Raw genomic sequence first — 23,058 nt, 5'->3', positions numbered from 1 at the left:
CTCTTTCTGCATTAAAACTTCTATAACAGATAAAGGAATTAAAGAACTGAAAAAGTATTTATTGTCCCGCATGTGTATTTTCCCCAGGCTACAAAAGATAGACGAGCTAAAGATGGCAAATTTCCTCCTGAGGAACATGAGATGTGTTAAGCACAGGACATTGACAACTGTATGAGCAAAAATTTCATTCAAACAAATGTTTAGAAGCCAGAAATCAGTATCTACCTCCTTTGTCAGAATCTCTGCTCAGTAGTTATAAATTCCATCCCTCTTTCTAGCAACAGACAGAACCTTACCAACCTTTCTTAACTGGGAGTCAGAACTGAGTTTTCATCCTTATCAAAGCCTTTCCCAATTCTGACTCTTTGCAGTTCTTCACCAATAGTTAGTGCTAATTACTCCTTTTGTAGCTACTGATTAAATTTATTCCTTTTTTGTGTCTTTAAGTACAACTACACCAATATTATTTTGACCAAGCACTGTAGATCTTTTCTCTTCCAAAGCAAAGCTTTTGAATTTGACCAACATCATCACGTCACCTGTTCTATGTTGTATTTGGTGTCCTAATGTCTCTTTAAATGGGTTGAGATTGTATTGCTTTATTAAATGTTATATATAAATGTAAGTTGTCATTGTAGTCTGCAGCATATCATAAACCTTAAATCTATTATCTATACATAGGCTGAAGAGAATATTTTACAAGGAGAAAGTCATGCTTTCCACAAGATTCAGAGACATGGGAAACAAAATGATGTGCTTATATCAACAAACATTTAAAGACAGCTAGCAGCTGTGTTGTAAAACCACAACCCAATCAAACGGGGTCAGTTGCTATTAGAACAATAATATTTGAATCACAAAATCTCATCATTTTTTTCATTTATCTTTTAAATAACATAAAATCTTCCCATTACTGATCGATCCTGAGACAAACATTTTCATTGCATTGCAAACCCTGCACTCCTGAAAGCAATGGCATTTTTGTCCAATCAGCAATTTCCTTCTTTGACTTTCACAGTTACTCTCACACTTAAGCAGTTTCTGCTTTTGATTTCTGTAATTACTGTTCCAGCCTTTCTCAAACCAATATTCAGTGCACCATCCTGTTATCCATCCATTCGTTTGTTATCCAAAACCTCAGCTTCACTGCTCTATGATAGATTTTGGGTCAGCACTTATTTTTCTTGAGTTGCCTCTCGAACATTGCTTAACTTAGAACTTTCAGTTTTCCTGCAAATTTAGCGATTACAAATCCTATGTTTGGCAAAGGTTCATTGATGTTCCCTCCCATGATATAGTGATTAAACATGGTGAAACATGACACATGCCCTTTCAAGTCTGGCTTAAAGAGAAAATGTCAGTGTTTTATTATTGAAGCTAGCCAGCACCTTTATGGCAGGTGAACCACACTGTGTGCCTTTGCACCATGTGAGAGGAGAAGAAATTAAATTGATTAATTATGTGATCCATCATCTGAGCAGGCAGGGAAGTAATCTGGAAACAGAATATTGTTTAGAACATAGAACATAGAAATCTACAGCACATTACAGGCCCTTCAGTCCGCAATGTTGTGCTGACCATGTAACCTACAAATAACTTGTGGTTTATAATACTCCCACTGTACTAGTTCCATTTGGTACAAGGAAATTATTTAACAACAAATGATTAATTTGGTTAATATTTAAAAGTCAGTATTAAGCAATATAATTAATTAACATGATGATCTCAGAAGCCTGTGGGACATCTATGTGATGATTAATAAACTTTCCTGAACTCATTTAAAAAACTCAATCCCATCCAGTCCTTTTATAATATGGGAGTCCCTGTCAAGATGTGGAAAGTGGAAAATCACCATATAACAATTACAGCATGAAACAGGCCATCTCAGCCCTTCTAGTCCATGCCGAATGCTTACTCTCACCTAGTCCCACCGACCTGCACTCAGCCCATAACCCTCCATTCCTTTCCTGTCCATATATCTATCCAATTTTTTTTTTAATGACAAAATCGAACCTGCCTCTACCACTTCTACTGGAAGCTCATTCCACACAGCTACCACTCTCTGAGTAAAGAAGTTACCCCTCGTATTACCCCTAAACTTTTGCCCCTTAACTCTCAACTCATGTCCTCATGTTTGAATCTCTCCTACTCTCAATGGAAAAAGCCTATCCACATCAACTCTATCTATCCCCCTCATAATTTTAAATGCCTCTATCAAGTCCCCCCCAACCTTTTACGCTCCAAAGAATAAAGACCTAACTTGTTCAACCTTTCTCTTTAACTGAGGTGCTGAACCCCAGGTAACATTCTAGTAAATCTCCTCTGTACTCTCTCTATTTTGTTATGAAATCTAAAACAATGGAACCCTGGAACATTGAGCCACCAGTCCTGTCCCTCTGCATCAAAGTCTCACTAATGGCTACAGTCATAATTCCACATGCTGATCCATGGCTTAAGCTCATCTGCCTTTCCTACAATACTCCTTGTATTGAAATATACACAACTCAGAACATTAGTCCCACCATGATAAATCTTGATTCCTGACTTTGTATATATAGGCTTAACAACATCTTTGCCCACAACCACTCCACTATCTCTCCAGTGCACTGGATTTTAATCCCCACCTCCGAATCTAGTTCAACACCTCCTACTCCACCGCCCTCTCGTCTCCATGTAGCACTAATAATCATTCCCACAGTTCAGTCCGAACTGTCCCATCTTCATGGTTCATGGATCATTGAAGTACAGAGAGGTATGGGCCAAATACAAAGAAATGAATTAACTTAGATTGGCATCTTGATTAGCAATGGACAAATCACACTGAAGGACCTGCTTCCATGTTGTAAAGCTATGAATCTATGAGGGGATTGATCTTTGAGAAGGATGACCTGTATTAGGCCACATAGGCTTCTTGATCTAAACATATCTGTGGAATACTAGGTTTAGTTTCCTTGAGGAAAGATTCAGACTGACATTCATAAATAGACCACATATTTCTGGCGGGAAGTTAATGAAGTTAAAGGCACATCTGCCTGATTGTTCATACATGGTGTCTCTAAACTTAAACTCAGTTTTATATAGAATCAACATCCCTAAAGCAGAAGCAGATGGAAGGATAAAAATAACTATATTATTAAGGAATGCTGAAAGCAATTAGGATTCTTTTTGTTGACTCAAAAATATGGGCCTTATTTAGATCAACAAAAAAAAATCTCCTTTTATTTTTTTTATTCCCAACAGGTGATATTCCATTTGGAATGAAACACAAGCTGCTCAGCTGGCTCTACCTCGATGTTAATGCAATAGTACGAAATCCTAGATGCCATATGGCAGAAACATGCTGGATAATTATAGGTGCCATTGATGTGCTGGAATGATGGGTAATTAGGCAGAACCTCTGCTGCCCTTCCTTGGCAATGAGGAGATTCAGTAAAGCAGGTGTTTCATTAGCTTTTATTTTCTAGATTAGAAAAGAATATGTGAACAACACACACAAAATGCTGGAGGAACTCAATAGGCCAGGCAACATCTATGGAAAAAAGTACAGTTGACGTTTTGGGCCGAAACCCTTCAGCAGGACTGGAGGGAAAAAAGGTGAGGAGTAGATTTAAAAAGTAGGGGGAGGGGAGAGAGAACAACTAGGTGACAGGTGAAACCTGGAGGCAGGGGGATGAAGTAAGGAGCTGGAAAGTTGTTTGGTGAGATGAGGTGAGAAAGGGAAAATGGGATGGGAAGTGGAGAAGGGGGAAGCATTGAAGGGCATTACTGGAAGTTTGAGAAATCTCTGTTCATGCCATCAGGTTGGAAGCTACCCAAATGAAATATAAAGTGTTGTTCCTCCATCCTAAGTGTGGCCTCAACACAACAGTGGAGGAGGCCATGGATGGACATAAAGGAATGGGAATGGGAAGTAGAATTAAAATGGGTGGCCACTGGGAGATCTCGTTTGTTCTGGTGGACGGAGCATAGATGCTCGGTGAAGTGGTCTCCTCTATGTGAAGCTTATTAGAATCAGTCAATATTGAACTGTCAAAAGTACATTCACCAGTTCAAATATTTTACTTATAAAGCTGTACTGGAAGGTGCGAAGGGTTAAAATAAAGGGGCGAAGGGTTAAAATAAAGGGGCCCAGGGACGCTACTCTGTTATTGATATCCTCAACTGAACATGCTGATCTTAATGGCACAACTTATTGTTACCTTCATAGAGCTTTGTGCCATAAAGATAGAAAAGTTTATGTTTTAGATGTCATGCAAGTGCACCTACATGCTGATGGTTTTTCAGAAGGCTTACTTTTTGACAGTTTAGAAATTTGACTAGAAATACATTTGCAAAACATTGTGTATTTTGCAGTATTAAGCAGCCAGAAATTGATACCTTCAGAGTGAAGCATGATAACAACTTCTCGTGGCATTTAGTATCTCACTAGAAATTCAACGTGGCACTTCCTGGTGTCATTCTCCCATGTACCTATGCAATGATGTCAGCAATGGAATTGGAATTGGATTTGACTTATTATTGTCACGTACAGTGAGATGGAGAGCATTGAGGCACAACATGGTAAAACCATAACAATGCAGAATAAAGTGTAACAGCTACAGAGAAGGAGCTGTGTGGGTAAACAAAAAGTACAAAATCATTAAAAGCTAGATTGTGAGGTCAAAAGTCCATTGTATTTTACAAGAAGCTGTCCTTGAGCATGATGATACGTGATTTCAGACATTTTCCCCCCAATGGAAGAGGGGAGAGGAAGTTTTCTGGGTGAGTGTGGTCTTTGATTACATTGATTTCTTTACTGAGGCAGTGAGAAGTATATACAGTCATTTGCTATGCAGTAGTTCTTTTGAAGTACAGTCCAGAAACTTGGACTGTGGATGGTAGTGATTGAGCTATGATTATTTGGCACTCCCAGCACAACATGATCTTTTTAGCACAATGCTGAAATAAATGCCAACCAGGTTAGTAAAAGACTTGTCTTTATCCTTGTCCCACCATGAAAATGAACTCAACATACCATCATCCCAAATCTACAGCACATCCACATAATTCCTTTATCAGTGCCTCTCTAATTTCTCAACACCTCTCTCCTCAATGTAACACTAGTCCACATCAATGAACCATCACCAAGTGTCATTTCTGCAATCAGATCTCCACATTACCCTTTCAAGATCCCATTCACTACAATGATCCAGTGCCAGTCACCGGCTCACTATCCTCTCCCCATCCATACCAGTAAATATCAGCCTCCTTTCCCATGACCTTTAGAAAGAATGGTCCCCTACACCTGCTTTCTTTCCACCCTCTTAATATCTCCTGCTTCCAGTCAATCACTGCCGCACATGCCCGCAATTAAAGCTGGTTTCAATTCAGCAATATCTCGATGGTGTCATTGACCTCTATCTTCTGAGCTTAGCCTCAGAGATAAGTAACAGGAAGCACAATTTCTTTTCTGACTATATCGTATGTATCTCCAAATCCCATGTGCCCAAGATCTTGAGACTCTGACAAAAGTTAATAACCAACACACTCATTTACACCCAACCAATGCAGCTATAAAAGGACATTTGAATTTCAAAGCAAATGATGACTATAAATCAGATAATGCTCTTGCTCCAGATTTATACAAATGGTAATAGGTTCAGAATCAAGTTTAATACCACCAGCATGTGTCATGAAATTTGTTAACTTAGCAGCAGCAATTCAATGCAACATATAATATAGAAAAAACAAAAAAAGTAATAATAAATAAATAACAGCATACGTATATTGAATAGATTAAAAATCGTGCAAAATACATAAATAATATATATTTAAAAAGTGAGGTAGTGTTCAAGGGTTCAATATCCATTTAGGAATCAGATGGCAGAGGGGAAGAAGCTGTTCCTGAATCACTGAGTGTGTGCCTTCAGGCTTCTGTACCTCCTACCTGATGGTAACAGTGAGAAAAGGGCATGTCCTGAGTTCTGGAGGTCCTTAATAATGGATGCTGCCTTTCTGAGACACCTCTCCTTGAAGATGTCCTGGGTACCTTGTAGCCAAGATAGAGCCGACTAAATTTACAATCCTCTGCAGCTTCTTTCAGTCCAGTGCAGTAGTCCCCCGCTCCCCCACTCCCCCATATGAGACAGTGATGCAGCCTGTCAGAACGGTCTCCACAGTACATCTATAGAAGTTTTTGAGTGTATTTGTTAACGTACCAAATCTCTTCAGACTCCTAATGAAGTCTCGCCACTGTCTTGCCTTCTTTATAACTGCATTAATATATTGGGACCAGTTTAGGTCCTCAGAGATCTTGACACCCAGGAACTTGAAACTGCTCATTCTTTCCACTTCTGATCCCTCTATGAGGATTGGTATGTGCTCCTTTGTCTTACCCTTCCTGAAGTCCACGATCAGCTCTTTCGTCTTACTGATGTTGAGTGCCAGGTTGTTGCTGCGACACCACTCCACTAGTTGGCATATCTCACTCCTGTACGCCCTCCCATCACCATCTGAGATTCTACCAACAATGGTTGTATCATCAGCAAATTTATGGATGGTATTTGAGCTATGCCGAGCCACATAGTCATGGGTATATACAGAGAGCAATGCAGTGGGCTAAGCACACACCCTTGAGGTACACCAGTGTTGATCGTCAGTGAGGAGGAGATGTTATCACCAATCTGCACAGATTGTGGTCTTCTGGTTAGGAAGTCAAGTATCCAATTGCAGAGGGAGGTACAGAGGTCCAGGTTCTGCTACTTCTCAATCAGGATTGTGGGAATGATGGTAATAAATGCTGAGCTATAGTTGATGAACAGCATCCTGATGTAGGTGTTTGTATTGTCCAGGTGGTCTAAAGCCATGTGGAGAGCCATTGAGATTGCATCTGCCATTGACCTATTGTGGCAATAGGCAAACTGCAATGGGTCCAGGTCCTTGCTGAGGCAGAAGTTCAGTCTAGTCATGACCAACCTCTTAAATCATTTCATCACTGTAGATGTGAGTGCTACTGGGCGAAAGTCATTACCGCAGCTGATATTATTCTTCTGAGGCACTGGTATAATTGTTGCCTTTTTGATGCAAGTGGGAACTTCTGCCCATAGCAATGAGAAGCTGAAAATGTCCTTGAATACTCCCACAGTTGGTTGTACAGGTTTTCGGAGCCTTACCAGGTACTCCATCGGGACCTTCCGCGACCTTCCGCCTTGCGAGCATTCACTCTCTTTAGAGACAGCCTAACATCAGCCTCTGAGACGGAGATCACTGGGTCATCAGGTACAGCAGGGATCTTCACAACTGTTTTTGTGTTCTCCCTTTCAAAGTGGGAATAGAAGGTGTTGAGTTCATCTGGTAGTGAAGCATCACTGCCATTCATGCTATTGGGTTTCACTTTGTAGGAAGTAATGTCTTGCAAACCCTGCTGGAGTTGTCGTACTTCCGATGTTACCTCCAACCTCATTCAAAATTGTCCTTTTGCCCATGACATAGCCCTCTGCAAATCATACCTGGTTTTCTAACAGGCCTGGGTTGCCAGACTTGAATGCCACAAATCTAGCCTTCAGCAGATGATGTACTTCCTGGTTCATCCAGAGTTTTTGATTTAGGAATGCACAGTAAGTCTTTGTAGACACACACTCATCAACACAGGATTTAAAGAAGTCGATAACAACTGCAGCATACTCATCCAGGTTCGGAGATGAATCCCTGAATACAGTCCAGTCCTCTGATTCAAAGCAGTGGTGATGCACCATCAATAACTCTCTGAGACATGAGGCGAGATTTGGCTTTTATTGACTGGAAGAAAGAACAAGCAGCAATTGACCACCATACTACATCCTGGAGACTGAGGCCAGGGCTCAGGCCCCAATCGCCTTTATACAGGGGTCTGTGGGAGGAGCCACAGGAGCAGTCAGCGGTGGGGTGTGTCCAGACAGGTATATGTAGTTCACCACAAGTGGTGTAGATGCTTTTTTGCTTCCCTTGTCCATACCTTCTTGGTCTTCACAACTGGTGCTGTAGTCTTCAGTCTCTGCCTATACTCAGGGTGTAGAAGTACAGCCAGGTGATCAGACTTCCCGAAATGAGGGCGTGGAATAGCACGGTAGGCATTCTTGAAGGTGGTGCAACAATGACCCAGTGTGTCATTTCCTCTGGTATCTCAAGGATCTTACTTAGTGATTTTTTTCAGACTGGCTTCGTTAAAATCTCCCAAAATGATGGTGAAAGCGTTAGTGCGTGTTATTATCCAATACTGCTGATATTCTACGCAATGGAATTATAATTTCCATTGCCTATGTAATGACTGTGAAGTGTTGGGAAGGTAAACAATGGCAATGGGATGTCATTTTATAAACATTTATTAGTAAAGCAGTTTAATAAACCTGTGTGTTATTGAATACAAACATGGGAAATGTAAGTTTAAGTTATCTGATGAAGGCACATTTTAAGTTCAATTTTTAAAGAAGGTGTTTGGGGTGGACTTAACAAGTGTTCTGAAGTCAACATACGTATGCACAGCTCCAGATACTGCTTTGGACAAATACAGGGCATGTATCATCAATGTGGGAGGGAAAATGCACACAAGTACAATTTAAAGGGAATGTGACAACGCAAAGGATATTAAGTAGATAAAAAATTCTGAAGCCTTTCTGAACAGTTTGGGGAGTATCTCAATCCACCTCCAACCTTCACCAAATCTCAAGGAGAGCCCTGAGATGTAAAAGGGTAAAAGCCTGAAAGAGCAGTCTCGTGTTTAATATAACACTACATGATACCACTAAGCTTGTTGCTGATAGATTCACGACAATGGCATGTTTGCTCATCCAACGCATCAGCTGTTGAACGGAATTCAAAACAGTTTCAGTTTCTGAGATTAAATTGCACAGGATCTCAGGGAGGTGAGACACAGAAAAAGACAGCTGTCTTACATGATCAAACATCAGACTGATAATCATTTAATATTTAAACAAGTCCCCTGCTTGATTGATGAATCTTCCTCTTTTTTCCCCAACAATTCAGATTTCAGTAATAAAAATAACATTGAAAAAAAGGTAAAAATCCAATATTCATATCCAGATATAATTCACCTGATCTAACTTTAAACAGGTCTGATATGAAATTTCATGTTATTTAATATTATTTTTATTTAAATAAATATAGATATTTTTATTTTGAATTGTGCTAAAATGAAAGGGAAAATAATAGAAGTTTAGAATGCATTCAGGAGAGTCAGTTTGTTCTACAGAATTTCATTAGTGCTTTATATGAGATAATACTCAGCTACCTGAAATTAGAAATTGATACTATTGGGACTGAACACCCATACAAGTGATTCTGCAGATTCGGGAAATCTTGAACTGTGCACACAAAAATCTGGAGGAACTCAGAGAGAAAGAGAGAAATGAACACTCAACATTTTGGGCTGAGAACCTTCATCAAGACTGAACAAATACAGGTGGCTTTAGGCCCAAACTTTCCCAATGGAAATGGTTTTGAGAGTCTTCAGAATTTAATGATGTGGAGAGATACACCAGGGAATTTGAAGAGGCCTCTGTGAGCCCCATCTCACTGTTGACTAAATTAACTGGCCCCTCAATTTATGTATGAAAATGAAGAGGAGAAATTAATTAACAATGTTGAAGCAAATGTAACCCCCTGGGCTACAGAAAACTGAAACCTGATTTCTGCCCAGTATCTCACAGGAAGCTACTTTTAGCACTATTCTATCCATTTTGCTGCAGGTATTTATATTCCTGTTGTGCAGGGATGTGGAGATGCTACTGAGTCCCAGATGCGAGAGGCTTTCTTTGGAAATTCCATTCAAAGCACTATTGAGTTCTGAGACTCTTGCATTAATAGAAAGGAGTCCAAAGAATTTCAAAGACAGAGAAAAGGTTACAGAAGAGCACTATTAATATAGCAAAGATTTCTCAAAAACTTTGATTAATTTAGAAAGTATTAATTGTTACTTACAGTTGCTCCAGAGACACAAGCCCTTTAAATGCTTGCCTGTCAATTGTACGAATGTTATTCTTGTACAGGTAGCTAAAAATAAATCAAAAAATGAAAATCAGAAATATTGTTCAAAGCGAGTGCCACATTTATGACGCAGATATTGCTAATTCCGATTCTTTCCCCTTCCTCCTGTTACAGGAGAGCACAGAACAGAACAGTATAGCCCATATCTGTGCTGACCATGACGCCAAACTAAGCTAATCCCATCTGCCTGCATATGATCCATATCATTCCATTTCTTGTACAGTCTCTGTCTGGCTAATTCTTTTTTGATATATTTCTTAGACACTTTTAATCAACTCCATTTAATGCCATAAAATCCTCAGCATCCCCAGTCTAGTCCTCATGAATACTCTGAAGTCCAATGTTATGCATTAATTTGAAATTGCACAGTGAAGCTGGGCAACAAACAGCAAACGACGTGCGTGAAGTACGTTCTTTGTTCTATGGAGCAGGAAGCTCTAAGTTATAGTCAACTGATTTATTAAAAAAATGAAATAGAAAATGCTGAAAATGCTCAGCCCATCAGGCAGCAGCTGTAGAAAGGAAACAGATGAAAGATGCTGAACTAAAATATTGGTCTGCCTTCTCTCTCCACAGATGCCACTTGACCTATTGAATATCCCCAGCATTTCCAGAATTACTTTGGATCTACAGTATTTGTTTTCAAGATCTTTTAAAATCTCTGTCCACTCTGTGTGTTTGACTATAGATCATAGTGACAAAAGATTCACTTATATTTTGCTCCAGCAGGTGAATGTATGTGCCACACACATTTTTCAAGCCATGTAAACAAGCACAAACGAGCCACATGTTAAAGTGAAAGCCTTTATATGACTTGGAAGTTCCTCTACTTTGAGGAGAACTGACAGAGCAATGTCTATAAATCAATGCATTCACATAGACTTAAGGAACTACTGTAATCTGGGCAAAATCCAGGGATGAATTTGATTGTTTCCAGTTATCCATTGATAAAGTGATGGCATGGTTTGTTCTGGTAAACTAAGTAATAGCTTATCTGTTCTGTACATGAATGCATTGAAGCAAAAATATAATGCTAAGGTTTTAGAAGGCACTGAAAAGGCCTCAATTGGAGTATAGAGAGCAGCTTTGGGCACATTATTTAAGAAAGGATGTGCTGACATTGGAGAGGGTTCAGAGGAGGTTCAAGAGAATGATTCCAGGAATGAATGGCTTATCATATGAGCAGCGATTGATGGCTCTGGGCCAATATTAGTAGAATTTAGAAGAATGACAGGGGAGATGTCATTGAAATCTATCAAATGTTGAAAGGCCTAGATAGAGCGGACGTGGAGAGTATGTTTCTTATTGCGGAAGAGTCTAGGACCAGAGGTCTCAGCCTTAAAATAAAAGGAAATCCATTTAGTATGAGGGGTGATTGATAAGTTCGTGGCCTAAGGTAGAATGAGTCAATTTTAGAAAACCTAGCACATTTATTTTTTTTTATGATAATCCCCTCCTACATTGACACACTTAGTCCAGCGATCGTGGAGCATAAGGATCTTGGACCTCCAGAAGGTGTCCACAGATGTGTGATTGATAAGTTTGTGGCCCAAGATGAGTTATACAGCTCTCGTTACATGCACATGCAGGTCAACTCTGAGTGATTATGCAGAAAGTTTGAAGTTAATAGCTCATCTCCTTCTACCTTAGGCCACAAACTTATCAATCACCCGGATGAGTTATTAACTTCAAACTTTCTGCATAATCACTCAAAGAGTTGAACTGCATGTGCATGTAACGAGAGCTGTATAACTCATCTCCTTCTACCTTAGGCCACGAACCTATCAATCACCCCTGCTGTGGACACTTTCTGGAGGTCCAAGATCCGTATGCTCCATGACCGCTGGACTAAGTGCGTAAATGTAGGAGGGGACTTTGTTGAAAAATAAATGTGCTAGGTTTTCTAAAATTGACTCCTTCTACCTGAGGCCACAAACTTATCAATCACCCCTCGTACAGAGATGAAGAGAAATTTCTTTAGCCAGAGGGTAGCGAATCTGTGGAATTCATTGCCACAGGTGGCCATGGAGGCCAGGTCATTGGGTGTATTTAAGGCAGAGTTTGATAGGTTCTTGATTAGTCAGCGCATGAAGGCAGGAGAATGGTATTGAAAGGGAAATGTATCAACTATGATGAAATGGAGGAGCAGACTCAGTGGGCTTCATAGCCTAAATATGCTCCTATGTCTTATGGTCTATATGGCATTGAAAATTGGTTGCTTTTGCTAACATTCTCCACTGCAGCCCAAAAACAAATTGGAACAACATTTTTCAGACTGCAGTGACCTTTATAGCAAACGACTGCTTGTGGCTTCTTAGCTTGCCCGCTCAAACCAGGCGCGTAGCACCCTATGAACTCTGCAAGTGTAATCAGCAACACTTGTCTAACAATATATCCAAGTCATCATGAGACAAAGTAAATTCAGTCTTACGGAAGGAGCCAAACACATGTAGATCACACTTAACAAGAGCAGGACAATCAGATATGGAAATGTATGTTAATGCAGTGTGCAATGTTTCATTCAATTGGCAGATATTTATAACATGCATTTATTCAGCCATTCTAAATTCAAACTACATATGATGGTGTTCAGTGAGACATAATTTATTCATGAACATTGAAGCAAAAGATAACTACCTGAAGTTAATCTCCAGTGTTTTACCCAGTAAGGAATTACATTTATTTTTAAGCCATGCTTCAGCAGAAATGCCCTGCTCTGTCCATGGCTGCTCAGCCTAAATGAGGATTATATTAGTGCTGTCCAAACATGCACCGTGTCCCAGCAATTTCAGTACATCTCTTGAAACTTGCACGCATAGAACCCAGAGGAGCAAATAGTGAGCTTCAGAAATCCTGCTACAATTGCTACAGACTTCATTTCCTGATAAAACTTCATTACATAGTTTGTAGCAATGTACTTTGCAATTTTACAGACCATGGAATTTCTAATTAAACCAAACCATGCGAGGTAACCACTATGCTGGTCACTGGAGCCCTCATTTAACCTTATTCAACAAAGGAAAAATCAGGTTCCTGTCAGAAACCCTTTTAAAATCTTATTCAATAGGATAGCAAGTTAAAAGCAGTAAAATGTAAAATTGGGAAAGGTACAAATATATCACTTTCCCCAGTTATTTTAAGGTACAGTAACTAAAATCAATCCAATAATCAATATATTGGACATATCAGAATTCAAATACTGCACTTACAGGTATTTCAGGTTGTCCAGGCCTTCAAATGCTCTCCTTGGTATTCTTTTGATTTGGTTGTTGTTCAATAACCTATAAATGGAGAGGAGAAATAAACACTCTTGATTTCCACAATATATTCTGCACACACAATGAAAAATATTTCCTCTGTAAGGACTAGGTTCATGGAAAAAAAACAATCCAAAATTCTGTATAAACCCGAGTCTGGAAATGCTGAAACTGGAGCAAAACACAAACTGTTCAAAGATCTCAATCAGTCAAGCAGACTCTGTGGGAGCAGGCGTGTTGACAAAATTATGGGCTGAGACACTGTGTCAGTCCCACATTTCAAAGATTCTTTTTTACTATTTTTTCTTATTTGACCAGATATCCATGATTTAGACCATAAAACCATAAGACATAGGAGCCAAATTAAGCCATTTGGCCCATCGAGTCTGCTCCACGATTTCATCATGGAAGATGCACTATTCCTGTGAGCTGCAATTTCCTGCCTTCTCCCCCGTCTCCCTTCATGCCCTGACTAATCAAGAGTCTATCAACCTCTAACTTAAGATCTGGCCTATGAATAGTTCAATTTGCTTCAAATATTAAACACCCTATATTAATAAAAAAAAGAATTTTGGTTTATGAAACTGCTTTGAAATACATCTCATGATTGAAGACATTTGGAAGCAGTGAAGCTGACAGAAGGTCATTAGAGCAGATTGCTCTGTCCAAGGACAAGATACCACCTAGACTGAACCCTCCAGATCATTAGGAGCTATACAGCCACGAAAGGCTAATTCAGCCAGCAGTGTAGTGGGTTTGTTAGTAAGTAGGGAAAGGGGGAATGACTGTGAGTCACTGCTGGATCCAGTCTTATCCTGGTCATTAATGACAAGATGGCATATGGTCACAGAACTCACAGAAAATTTCTAAACTGTCTCCCAAGAATACAAATGTACTTTTATTACCAGGAACAAACATGACAGGTTGGAGTAGATTTTCAACATTCCAGCCCAATTCTGAAATGCTCCAATTTTCATTTTGTACACAGGACACAGGCTGAACACTTACTCCTTTGTTCTTTGCAGGAAAGTAAACAGTAAATTGTCTTTTTTTCTACAAAAACACTACAATGAGACAGTCCAATGACAACTTTGGTATGTAATAACTTGATAATAACTTGTCCATTCAAGGCAAAGTAACATGTGCCAAATCATTCTTGGCATTTAGAATTTGTATATCCAAACAAAACTTTCTTTTCAGCTTTATTATCATACTGAAACCACTGAATTAAAAGTATGCACAAAAGCAGAAGAATGTTATTTTAGACAGGTAGCCAACTGAAAACTAATGAGATAGTGGTGACTGTCTTTCAAGGAAGTTTCTTTCAGCTTTAAACATTTTCCCTCCACTTTGTTCCATGAACGTCATGCTCAGCAGATGCTCTTATTCAATGTGCAATTCTGTCACCTCACAAGTTATTTTGCTCAAATGCCCCATTTGGGCATGCAAGAGCAACTGCTGCTGCGCAAATCACGAGCGGTTTCAAAAATCATGGCAGAAATCATTCAGTGCGTTTCTATCATTGCTGAAATTGGTAACAGGATGTTACTTCACCATTGTGCACATCTACAAGGAGCACTGTTACAGGAAAGCACCATCCATCATCAAGGACCCCACCATCCAGGTCAGGCCATGCTCTCTTCTGACTGCTGCCCAAAAAAAAGGAGGCATAAGAGCTTCAGGAGCCACACCAGCAGGTTCAGAAACAGTTACCGTAGATTCCGGACTACAGAGCGCACCTGATTAAAAGCCGCTGGCTCTAATTTTAGAAATAAAATCAATTTTTTAATTGTAAAGGCCGCACCGGATTTTAGGCCGCACCGCTACTTTTAAATATACATACGTATCGGTAACACAAATTACGTTGCATATACTTTTTTACTGAACAGCACGAACAACATTCCAATATCTCCTAGCGACTGGTAAAAATATATATACTGCGAGCCTTTAACTTAAAAGCAGCGTTTTCGCTCGGGTCTAATCGGGTCTGACGCGCTTGCGTAACGCGATCGGGTCTAATCGGGTCTGACGCGCTTGCGTAACGCGATCGGGTCTAATCGGGTCTGACGCGCTCGGGTCTTGCTTTTCTTCGAGTATTTTCCATGTTGATGAGGGTGAGTACAAATGACTGATTTACAATAATTTAATTGTGAAAGTGCGCTTGATTTATCGTACAATTTCATTGGACCTCTGTGAACTACTCATCAATTTTATTGGTCTACTGTTACGAGGCAAAATGTTTACGAGGCGGCATGAAAAAAAACCATGTATTAGCCGCTTCGGATTAAAGGCCGCAGAGTTCAAAGCTGTTCAAAATGTGGGAAAAAAGTAGCGGCTTATAATCCGGAATCTACGGTATTACCCGTCAATCATCAGGCTCTTAAACCAGAGGGGATAATTTCACTCACCCCAAAACTGAAATGTTCCCTCGAACTATGGGCTCACTTTCATGGACTCTTCATCTCATGTTCTCAATATTTATTGATAATATTTATTTTTTTCTCTATTGGCACAATTTGTTGTCTTTTGCATATGTGTTGTTTGTCTGTCTTATTGTGTATGGCTTTTCATCGATTCTATTGTGCTTATTTGTATTTACTGTGAATGCGCACAAGAAAATGAACCTCTGGGTTGTATATGGAACATATATGTGCTTTGATAACAAATTTACTTTGAACACTGAACAGGCATTCCTGTCCAGATTTTAAACAGTTTTGTTTTCAAGAAGTCCACAAGTTCCCTATATGTACCTAGGCAGTCTCAGACTTTTACACAGTAATCTAATAATTTTATGTATTGCACTGTATTGTTCTGTAAATAAAAAAACAAATTTTATGACATTTGTGAGTGATAATAAACCTCATTCTGATATGGGTCCTTAGAACATAAAACATAGAAAACCTACAGCACAATACAGGCACTTCGGCCCACAAAGCTGTGCCGAACATGTCCCTACCTTAGAACTACCTAGGCTTTATCCATAGCCCACTATTTTTCGAAGCTCCATGTAGCCATCCAGGAGTCTCTTAAAAGACACTATCGCTTCCTCCTCCACCACTGCCACTGGAAGACCATTCCACACATTCACCACTCTCTCGTAAAATCTTACCCGCCATCTCCTCTACACCCACTTCCAAGCACCTTACAACTATGGCCTCTCCTGCTAGTCATTTCAGCCCTGGGGAAAAGCCACGGACTATCCACATGATCAATGCCTCTCATTATCTTGTACACCTCTATCAAGTCATCCCTAATCCTCTGTCGTTTTATTGTGAACTGAGAGTAGGAATGGGGCAGGGAGAGGGAAATCATGGTTGTGAAAAGGGGAAGGAAGATGGGAGGGAGTGTGAGCCACAAGAGAGACATTATGTAATGATCATTGAAGCAATTGTTTGGAATCAAATGACTTTTTATGGAGTCTCAGGGCTGGGTATGTCTGCACCAATGTCATCCCCTACCCCTGGCACTCTTCTACCACCTATCATACACCCCTCATGCTGCACATCACCATTCCCAACATCCTTTGCTCCTGCTAGAATTACAAACTCACTCTCCACACCATATTGGCAAATATAGTTCTGTGTGAAACTCTTGGACACCCTAGCTGTGTGCCAAAAGACTTTTGCACAGTACTATATATCCTAGCTATATAATTCCTTCCAAAGTGCATTATCTTTAGCTTGCCAGTGGTGTAGTGACATCTACTGTAGGCTTTGAGCCAAGTGGTCCCAGATTCAACAGGCCAGCTCCTTGCATGCTTTCTATCCATGCTGGGTTGAGTTTTGAGCTTCGAGCTAGCACCTTGGCCTCATTAAAAACAAACAAATGCTAAAGAAACAGCAAAGTTGCTGCCTGATGTGCCACAAGGTGCGGAGAGAAACAACAAAAAACAAAGTTCATTATCTTACATATTTTTCAGGATTAATGTCCTTCTCTATTCATGTTACCAACTGATTTTTATGTTCTGTAGCTGAAGTCTGTCTCCACACTGTCAACAACACTATCAATCATGCATCATCTACCTACCTACTAATCACACTTCCGACATTTACATACATTCCATAACTCATTCTCAGCAGCTCTTTGGAGCAGACAGTAGAGAATTCCGAATATTTATCATCCTCTAAGTGTAAAACATCATATTGATCTCCATTTTAAATTTTGACTACAGGTTTAAGACACCAACAAATTGACTGCTATCTCTTGCTCCTTTATCTTTTTATATTAGCATTCCCCCCCTATATCTTAATCAAGTATAAAGGCACTTGGCCAAAAATTATTGATTATTTCCCTCTATCGATGTTGCTTGCCCCATTGTTCTCCTCCAGCATCTTGTTTCTTTTATAGTTTGCAACCTACTGGCTCTTTAAGTGTAGCAGTTAACTAAATTTCCATCCATTCAGAGTACAGTCTCAGACAAACTGCCTTTTGTTTTCAATTTCCAAGATGCAATTTCACAGGGGGAAAATAAATAACCTACTATACAATAAGTTGGTATTGTGGATCTAAGTGTTTCTGACAGGAAAAGCTGACTTGGAGACATTGCACTATTGATGCATTCTTCAATCCATTATCTATTGACAATGTGTTGTGAGAAAACACAATGAAAGAGAAATATCAAGGAATCATACGGTTGGGTGAAATGTGATGTTGAGCACAGATGCACAGAAATTTAGAAGTCAAGGGAAACTGTAAGCTATAGTAAATGGTAAGGATGAAAAGATCTATGATTTGGTGACAAGTGAAACCACTTTTTGTGACATGTGTAACAGTGAAGTATTAATGCATTAGATGTTTCATTTATCGCAAAAGTTATCCTTGCAGACTGTGGTTATGGAGAAGCTCATGATTTGAAAATTGTGCTTACTGCAAACATTACATGACAAATGCAATATACAAAGACAAATGTGTGAAGAAAAATTGAATGGAATTGCAGTGTACAGGAAATGAATTTTGTTCAATGGATGCTTGAGGCATATTGCAAGTACTATACAAGGAGGTACTAAATAGTGTAGCTCATATATAGTGTAATGTACGTAACATGTTTTTACATGAACAAGTAGATCTGGATTAACAAGAACAGAGTTACTGTGACCATATTTCTGAATACATCTGCCTCCTCATTTCTCAGTAGGGGCTTTGTTTTCTCCAGCATTTTGTCCACAATCAAACTCCCCGAGTTAGCCTCATTGATTTCAACATGACAGATTCTATTTACACATAGAACAATCCGGTTTTATCAACCCGTTTCTCCTGAAACTCTGTAACCTGGAGCCTCAGATGAGTCCTTTCTGCTGTGTCTACTTTACTGGTTGAAGTCAGAGATGCAGTCACTTTCAACTTCCTGGTCTCAAGATTATTGTAGGCGAAGCAGACACATGCTTTTGATTCTGTTACAGGCTTCTTGAAAGAGCAAACATTCAAAACGTACTTTTGTATCTTTACAGGTACCAAATTAAACTTCAAAGTTCAAAGAAGATTTATTATCAAAATACATACATTGTATGTCACCACTTATTATCCTGAGATTCTTCTTTTTTGCAGCCAATCACAGGAGACGAAAGAAACAATAAAATCAGTGTGAAAATCTACACACAAAGACTGAGAAACTACCAATGTGCCAAAGAAGTCAAATGCAACAGATCAATAAACCTGAGAACATGATTTGTAGAGTCCTTGAAAGTGGTGGAATACATTGTGGAATCAGTTCAGTGTTGAGGTGAGCGAAGTTATCTACGTTGGTTCAGGTGGCAGATGGCTGAAAGGTATTTAGCTGTTCCTAAAGCTAGTGATGTGGGATCCTGTTAAGGCTATGAACACCAGCTTCCCAGGAGTGCCTGGCTTCATTCCTGGAGGGTCACTGTGACCACGCAGAGCATAAAACATAGAAATCTACAGCACATTACAGGCCCTTTAGCCCACAATATTGTGCCGACCATATAACCTACCGTAGATTCCGGACTACAGAGCGCACCTGATTAAAAGCCGCTGGCTCTAATTTTAGAAATAAAATCAATTTTTTAATTGTAAAGACCGCATCGGATTTTAGGCCGCACCGGATTTTAGGCCGCACCGGATTTTCGGCCGCAGGTGTCCCACGTTGTAATATGAGATATTTACACAGAAAGATATTACACGTGAGGATTTTTTTAACTTTTAATTAAATCCATATGGTAACAAAAACAAATACATATTGCAAATGCTTTTTTTCGAACCGTGCCCGTACGCGGCTACTTTTAAATATACGTTGCGTATACTTCTTTACTGAACAACATTCCAATATCTCCTAACGACTGGTAAAAAAATATATATATTGCAGCCTACCAGGAAAAGTTATTGATCACCTTTAACTTAAAAGCAGAGTTCGCTCAGATCCAAAGCCGCTCGCGTAATGCGCTCCCCCCCTCCTTTCTGTTTATCGCAAACCGGCATTTTCCCACAAGACACCGCGAAACCGGGTGTGACGTCATAGCATCCCGCGATGTAGTACAGAAAACAAATATAGTTTAAACTAAGTAGGCAGCACAATGCTTTGAGTGTTTTCCATGTTGATGAGGGTGAGTACAAATGACTGATTTACAATAATTTAATTGTGAAAGTGCGCTTGATTTATCGTACAATTTCATTGGACCTCTGTGAACTACTCATCAATTTTATTGGTCTACTGTTATGAGGCAAAATGTTTACGAGGCGGCATGAAAAAAATCATGCATTAGCCGCTTCGGATTATTGGCCGCAAAGTTCAAAGCTGTTCAAAATGTGGGAAAAAAGTAGCGGCTTAAAATCCGGAATCTACGGTACTCTAGAAACTGCCTACAATTTCCCTATTGCATAACCCTCTATTTTTCTAAGCTCCATGTACCTATCTAAGAATCTCTTAAAAGACCCTATTGTATCCACCTCTACCGCTGCCATTGGCAGTGCATTCCACGCACCCCCCCACTGTGTGTGTGAAAAACTTACCTCTAACATCCCCCTTATATCTACTTCCAAGCACCTTAAAATTAACCCCCTCATGTTAGCCATTTCAGCCTTGGGAAAAAGTCTCTGGCTTCACACAATCAATGCCTCTCATCATCTTATACACCTCTCATTCTCTGTCGCTCCAAGGAGAGAAGGCCAAGTTCACTCATAAACCAGGCACTCTAATCCAGGCAACGACATGCAAAATATATCTGCTGCCTGTGGGCATTATCCTTCACCAGCCTATCTGGTTGTTCTGACTCCCTGGGAACATTTTTCCACCTCCTTCTCATCATTGTGCATTCATTCACACTCAGTCCCTTGGAGCTGGTAGACTTCTGTTTGCATTGTAGCATGTCACTTTAAAAGCTGACAGCATTGATAACACCTTTTGTGCTTCATGCTAAGAAAGTGTGATAAATGGAAACATATTCATAAGGAAATGCCTATATTGAAACCAGCTGGCTCTGTACCACCATGATGTTACACAGGTAGCCCAACAGTGTTGTGCTGTGAATAGAACAAATAGATTCTTGAATCTTATGTATTATTCACAGACATTAGGGTGACCTAACTTGTTCCATTGACTAAAATGGCAGAGCAATTTCTTGTGCTATTCAACAGCAGGTTCATATAAAATGTGCCAAGCTGAAATCACCTCAACTATTTGAAAGGCCTAATCTACTTCTGGATGCAATGAGAAAATCTTTAGTAGATAACTCTTTATTTAACCTCCTAGCAAGACAGGAAATCACAGGTAAATGATTCAAACCTGTCAGAATTCACTAGCTGTATTCTATAAATGGCATTTCAGTGGCCCTGGAGTAAGCATTTGCTTATAATGTTATGAGAAATATGTTGTCGGTGTTATCAGGAGGTAGAGAGGTATATCTATTCAGCTCTGAATCCTCTTTAATAATATCAATGATCCTTTGCTAGACAAGACAAAATTGTACAGGATTATTGGGGATACACATTATTTATGATAGCTTGGATTATTTTAAAACCAGTAGACCATAAGGTGCAGAATTAGGGCAATTGGCCCATGGAGTCTGCTCTGCCATTTCATGATAGCTGATCCATTTTTCCCCTCAGCCCCAGTCTCCTGCCTTAATACCATGCTCCCATCCTCCCCCCCCCCACCTCCCATATGCCTTCATGCCCTGACGGATCAAGAATCCATCAAAACTTTGCCTGAACTAAATGTAAAGTCTTGGCCTCCGCAGACACCTGTGGCAATGAATTCCACAGATTCGTCACTCTCTGACTAAAGAAATTCCTCCTCATCTCCATTCAAAAAGGATGCTCCTCTATTCTAAGGCTGTGTCTTCTGGTCCTAGACTCCCCCACCATAAGATACATCCACTCCACATCCACTCTATCAAGGCCTTTCACTATTTGATAGGTTTCAATACAGGTCAAAAACCATCAAACACTCTTCATATGACAAGCCATTCAATTCCAGAATCATTTTCGCATACCTCCTTTGAACCCTCTCCAGTTCCAGCACATGCTTTCTAAGATAAGGGGCTCAAAACTGCTCACAATACTCTAAGTGAGGCCTCACTAGTGCTTTATAAAGCCTCAACATTACATTCTTGCTTTTATATCCTTGTCCTTTTCAAATGAATGCTAACATCACATTTGCCTTCCTCACCACAGACTCAACCTGTAAATTAACTGTTAAGGAATCCTGTGTGAGGACTCCCAAGTTTTGAATTTTCTCTTCATTTAGAAAATAGTCTACCCTTTTATTTCTCTACCAAACTGCATGGCCATATACTTCCCAACACTGTATACCATCGGCAACTTCTTTTCCCATTTTCCTAATCTGTCTAAGTTCTTCTGTAGCCTCTCATCTTCCTCAAATCTACAGTACCTGCTCCTCTGCCTAACTTCATATCATGTGCTGGGTTAGTATTATTGATGGGTGAATAATCTGAATGATTTAACCCTGTTTCTTTTAATTTTAGATCAGATATTGAAACTTGTTTTTATCATTGAGATATACAGTATAAGAACACAAGTACATAACAAACAGAAAGAGGTTTAGTAATTTGCCCACTCATTCCTTCTCTGCCTCTTATTAAACTTTTCAACATAATTGTATAAGGGCTAGGAGTGTTGTAAAAAGAAGCCTGAAGGCTTTGTGTGTCAATGCAAGGAGCATTCGTAACAAGGTGGATGAATTGAATGTACAGATAGTTATTAATGAATATGATATAGTTGGGATCACAGAGACATGGCTCCAGGGTGACCAAGGATGGGAGCTCAACATCCAGGAATATTCAATATTCAGGAGGGATAGACAGGAAAGAAAAGGAGGTGGGGCAGCATTGCTGGCTAGAGAGGAGATTAACGCAATAGAAAGGAAGGACATTAGCCTGGAGGATGTGGAATCGATATGGGTAGAGCTGTATAACACTAAGGGGCAGAAAACGCTGGTGGGAGTTGTGTACAGGCCACCTAACAGTAGTAGTGAGGTTGGGGATGGCATTAAACAGGAAATTAGAAATGCGAGCAATAAAGGAACAGTAGTTATAATGGGTGACTTCAATCTACATATAGATTGGGTGAACCAAATTGGTAAGGGTGCTGAGGAAGAGGATTTCTTGGAATGTATGCGGGATGGTTTTCTGAACCAACATGTCGAGGAACCAAGTAGAGAGCAGGCCATTCTAGATTGGGTATTGAGCAATGAGGAAGGGTTAGTTAGCAATCTTGTCGTGCGAGGCCCCTTGGGTAAGAGTGACCATAATATGGTGGAATTCTTCATTAAGATGGAGAGTGATATAGTTATTTCAGAAACAAAGGTTCT

The 23,058-nt window shown here is 39.8% G+C and overlaps 1 protein-coding gene across 3 annotated transcripts in view; it reads right to left on the bottom strand.

The window, feature by feature from the left end:
- LOC140726325 (peroxidasin homolog) overlaps positions 1 to 23,058 on the bottom strand; it is a 472,802-nt gene that overhangs the window by 225,478 nt on the left and 224,266 nt on the right. For all 3 annotated transcript variants that reach the window (XM_073042565.1, XM_073042575.1, XM_073042584.1), the window contains exons 3-4: positions 13,230 to 13,301; positions 9,955 to 10,026 (exon numbers count right to left, since the gene is read on the bottom strand). In XM_073042565.1, coding sequence (XP_072898666.1) covers positions 9,955 to 10,026; positions 13,230 to 13,301 — 144 coding nt within the window. The remainder of the gene's footprint in view (positions 1 to 9,954; positions 10,027 to 13,229; positions 13,302 to 23,058) is intronic.

This window comes from Hemitrygon akajei, chromosome 1 (genome assembly GCF_048418815.1).
Source record: "Hemitrygon akajei chromosome 1, sHemAka1.3, whole genome shotgun sequence".
Classification (NCBI taxonomy): domain Eukaryota; kingdom Metazoa; phylum Chordata; class Chondrichthyes; order Myliobatiformes; family Dasyatidae; genus Hemitrygon; species Hemitrygon akajei.
This window is presented reverse-complemented; position numbering and strand designations above follow the sequence as displayed.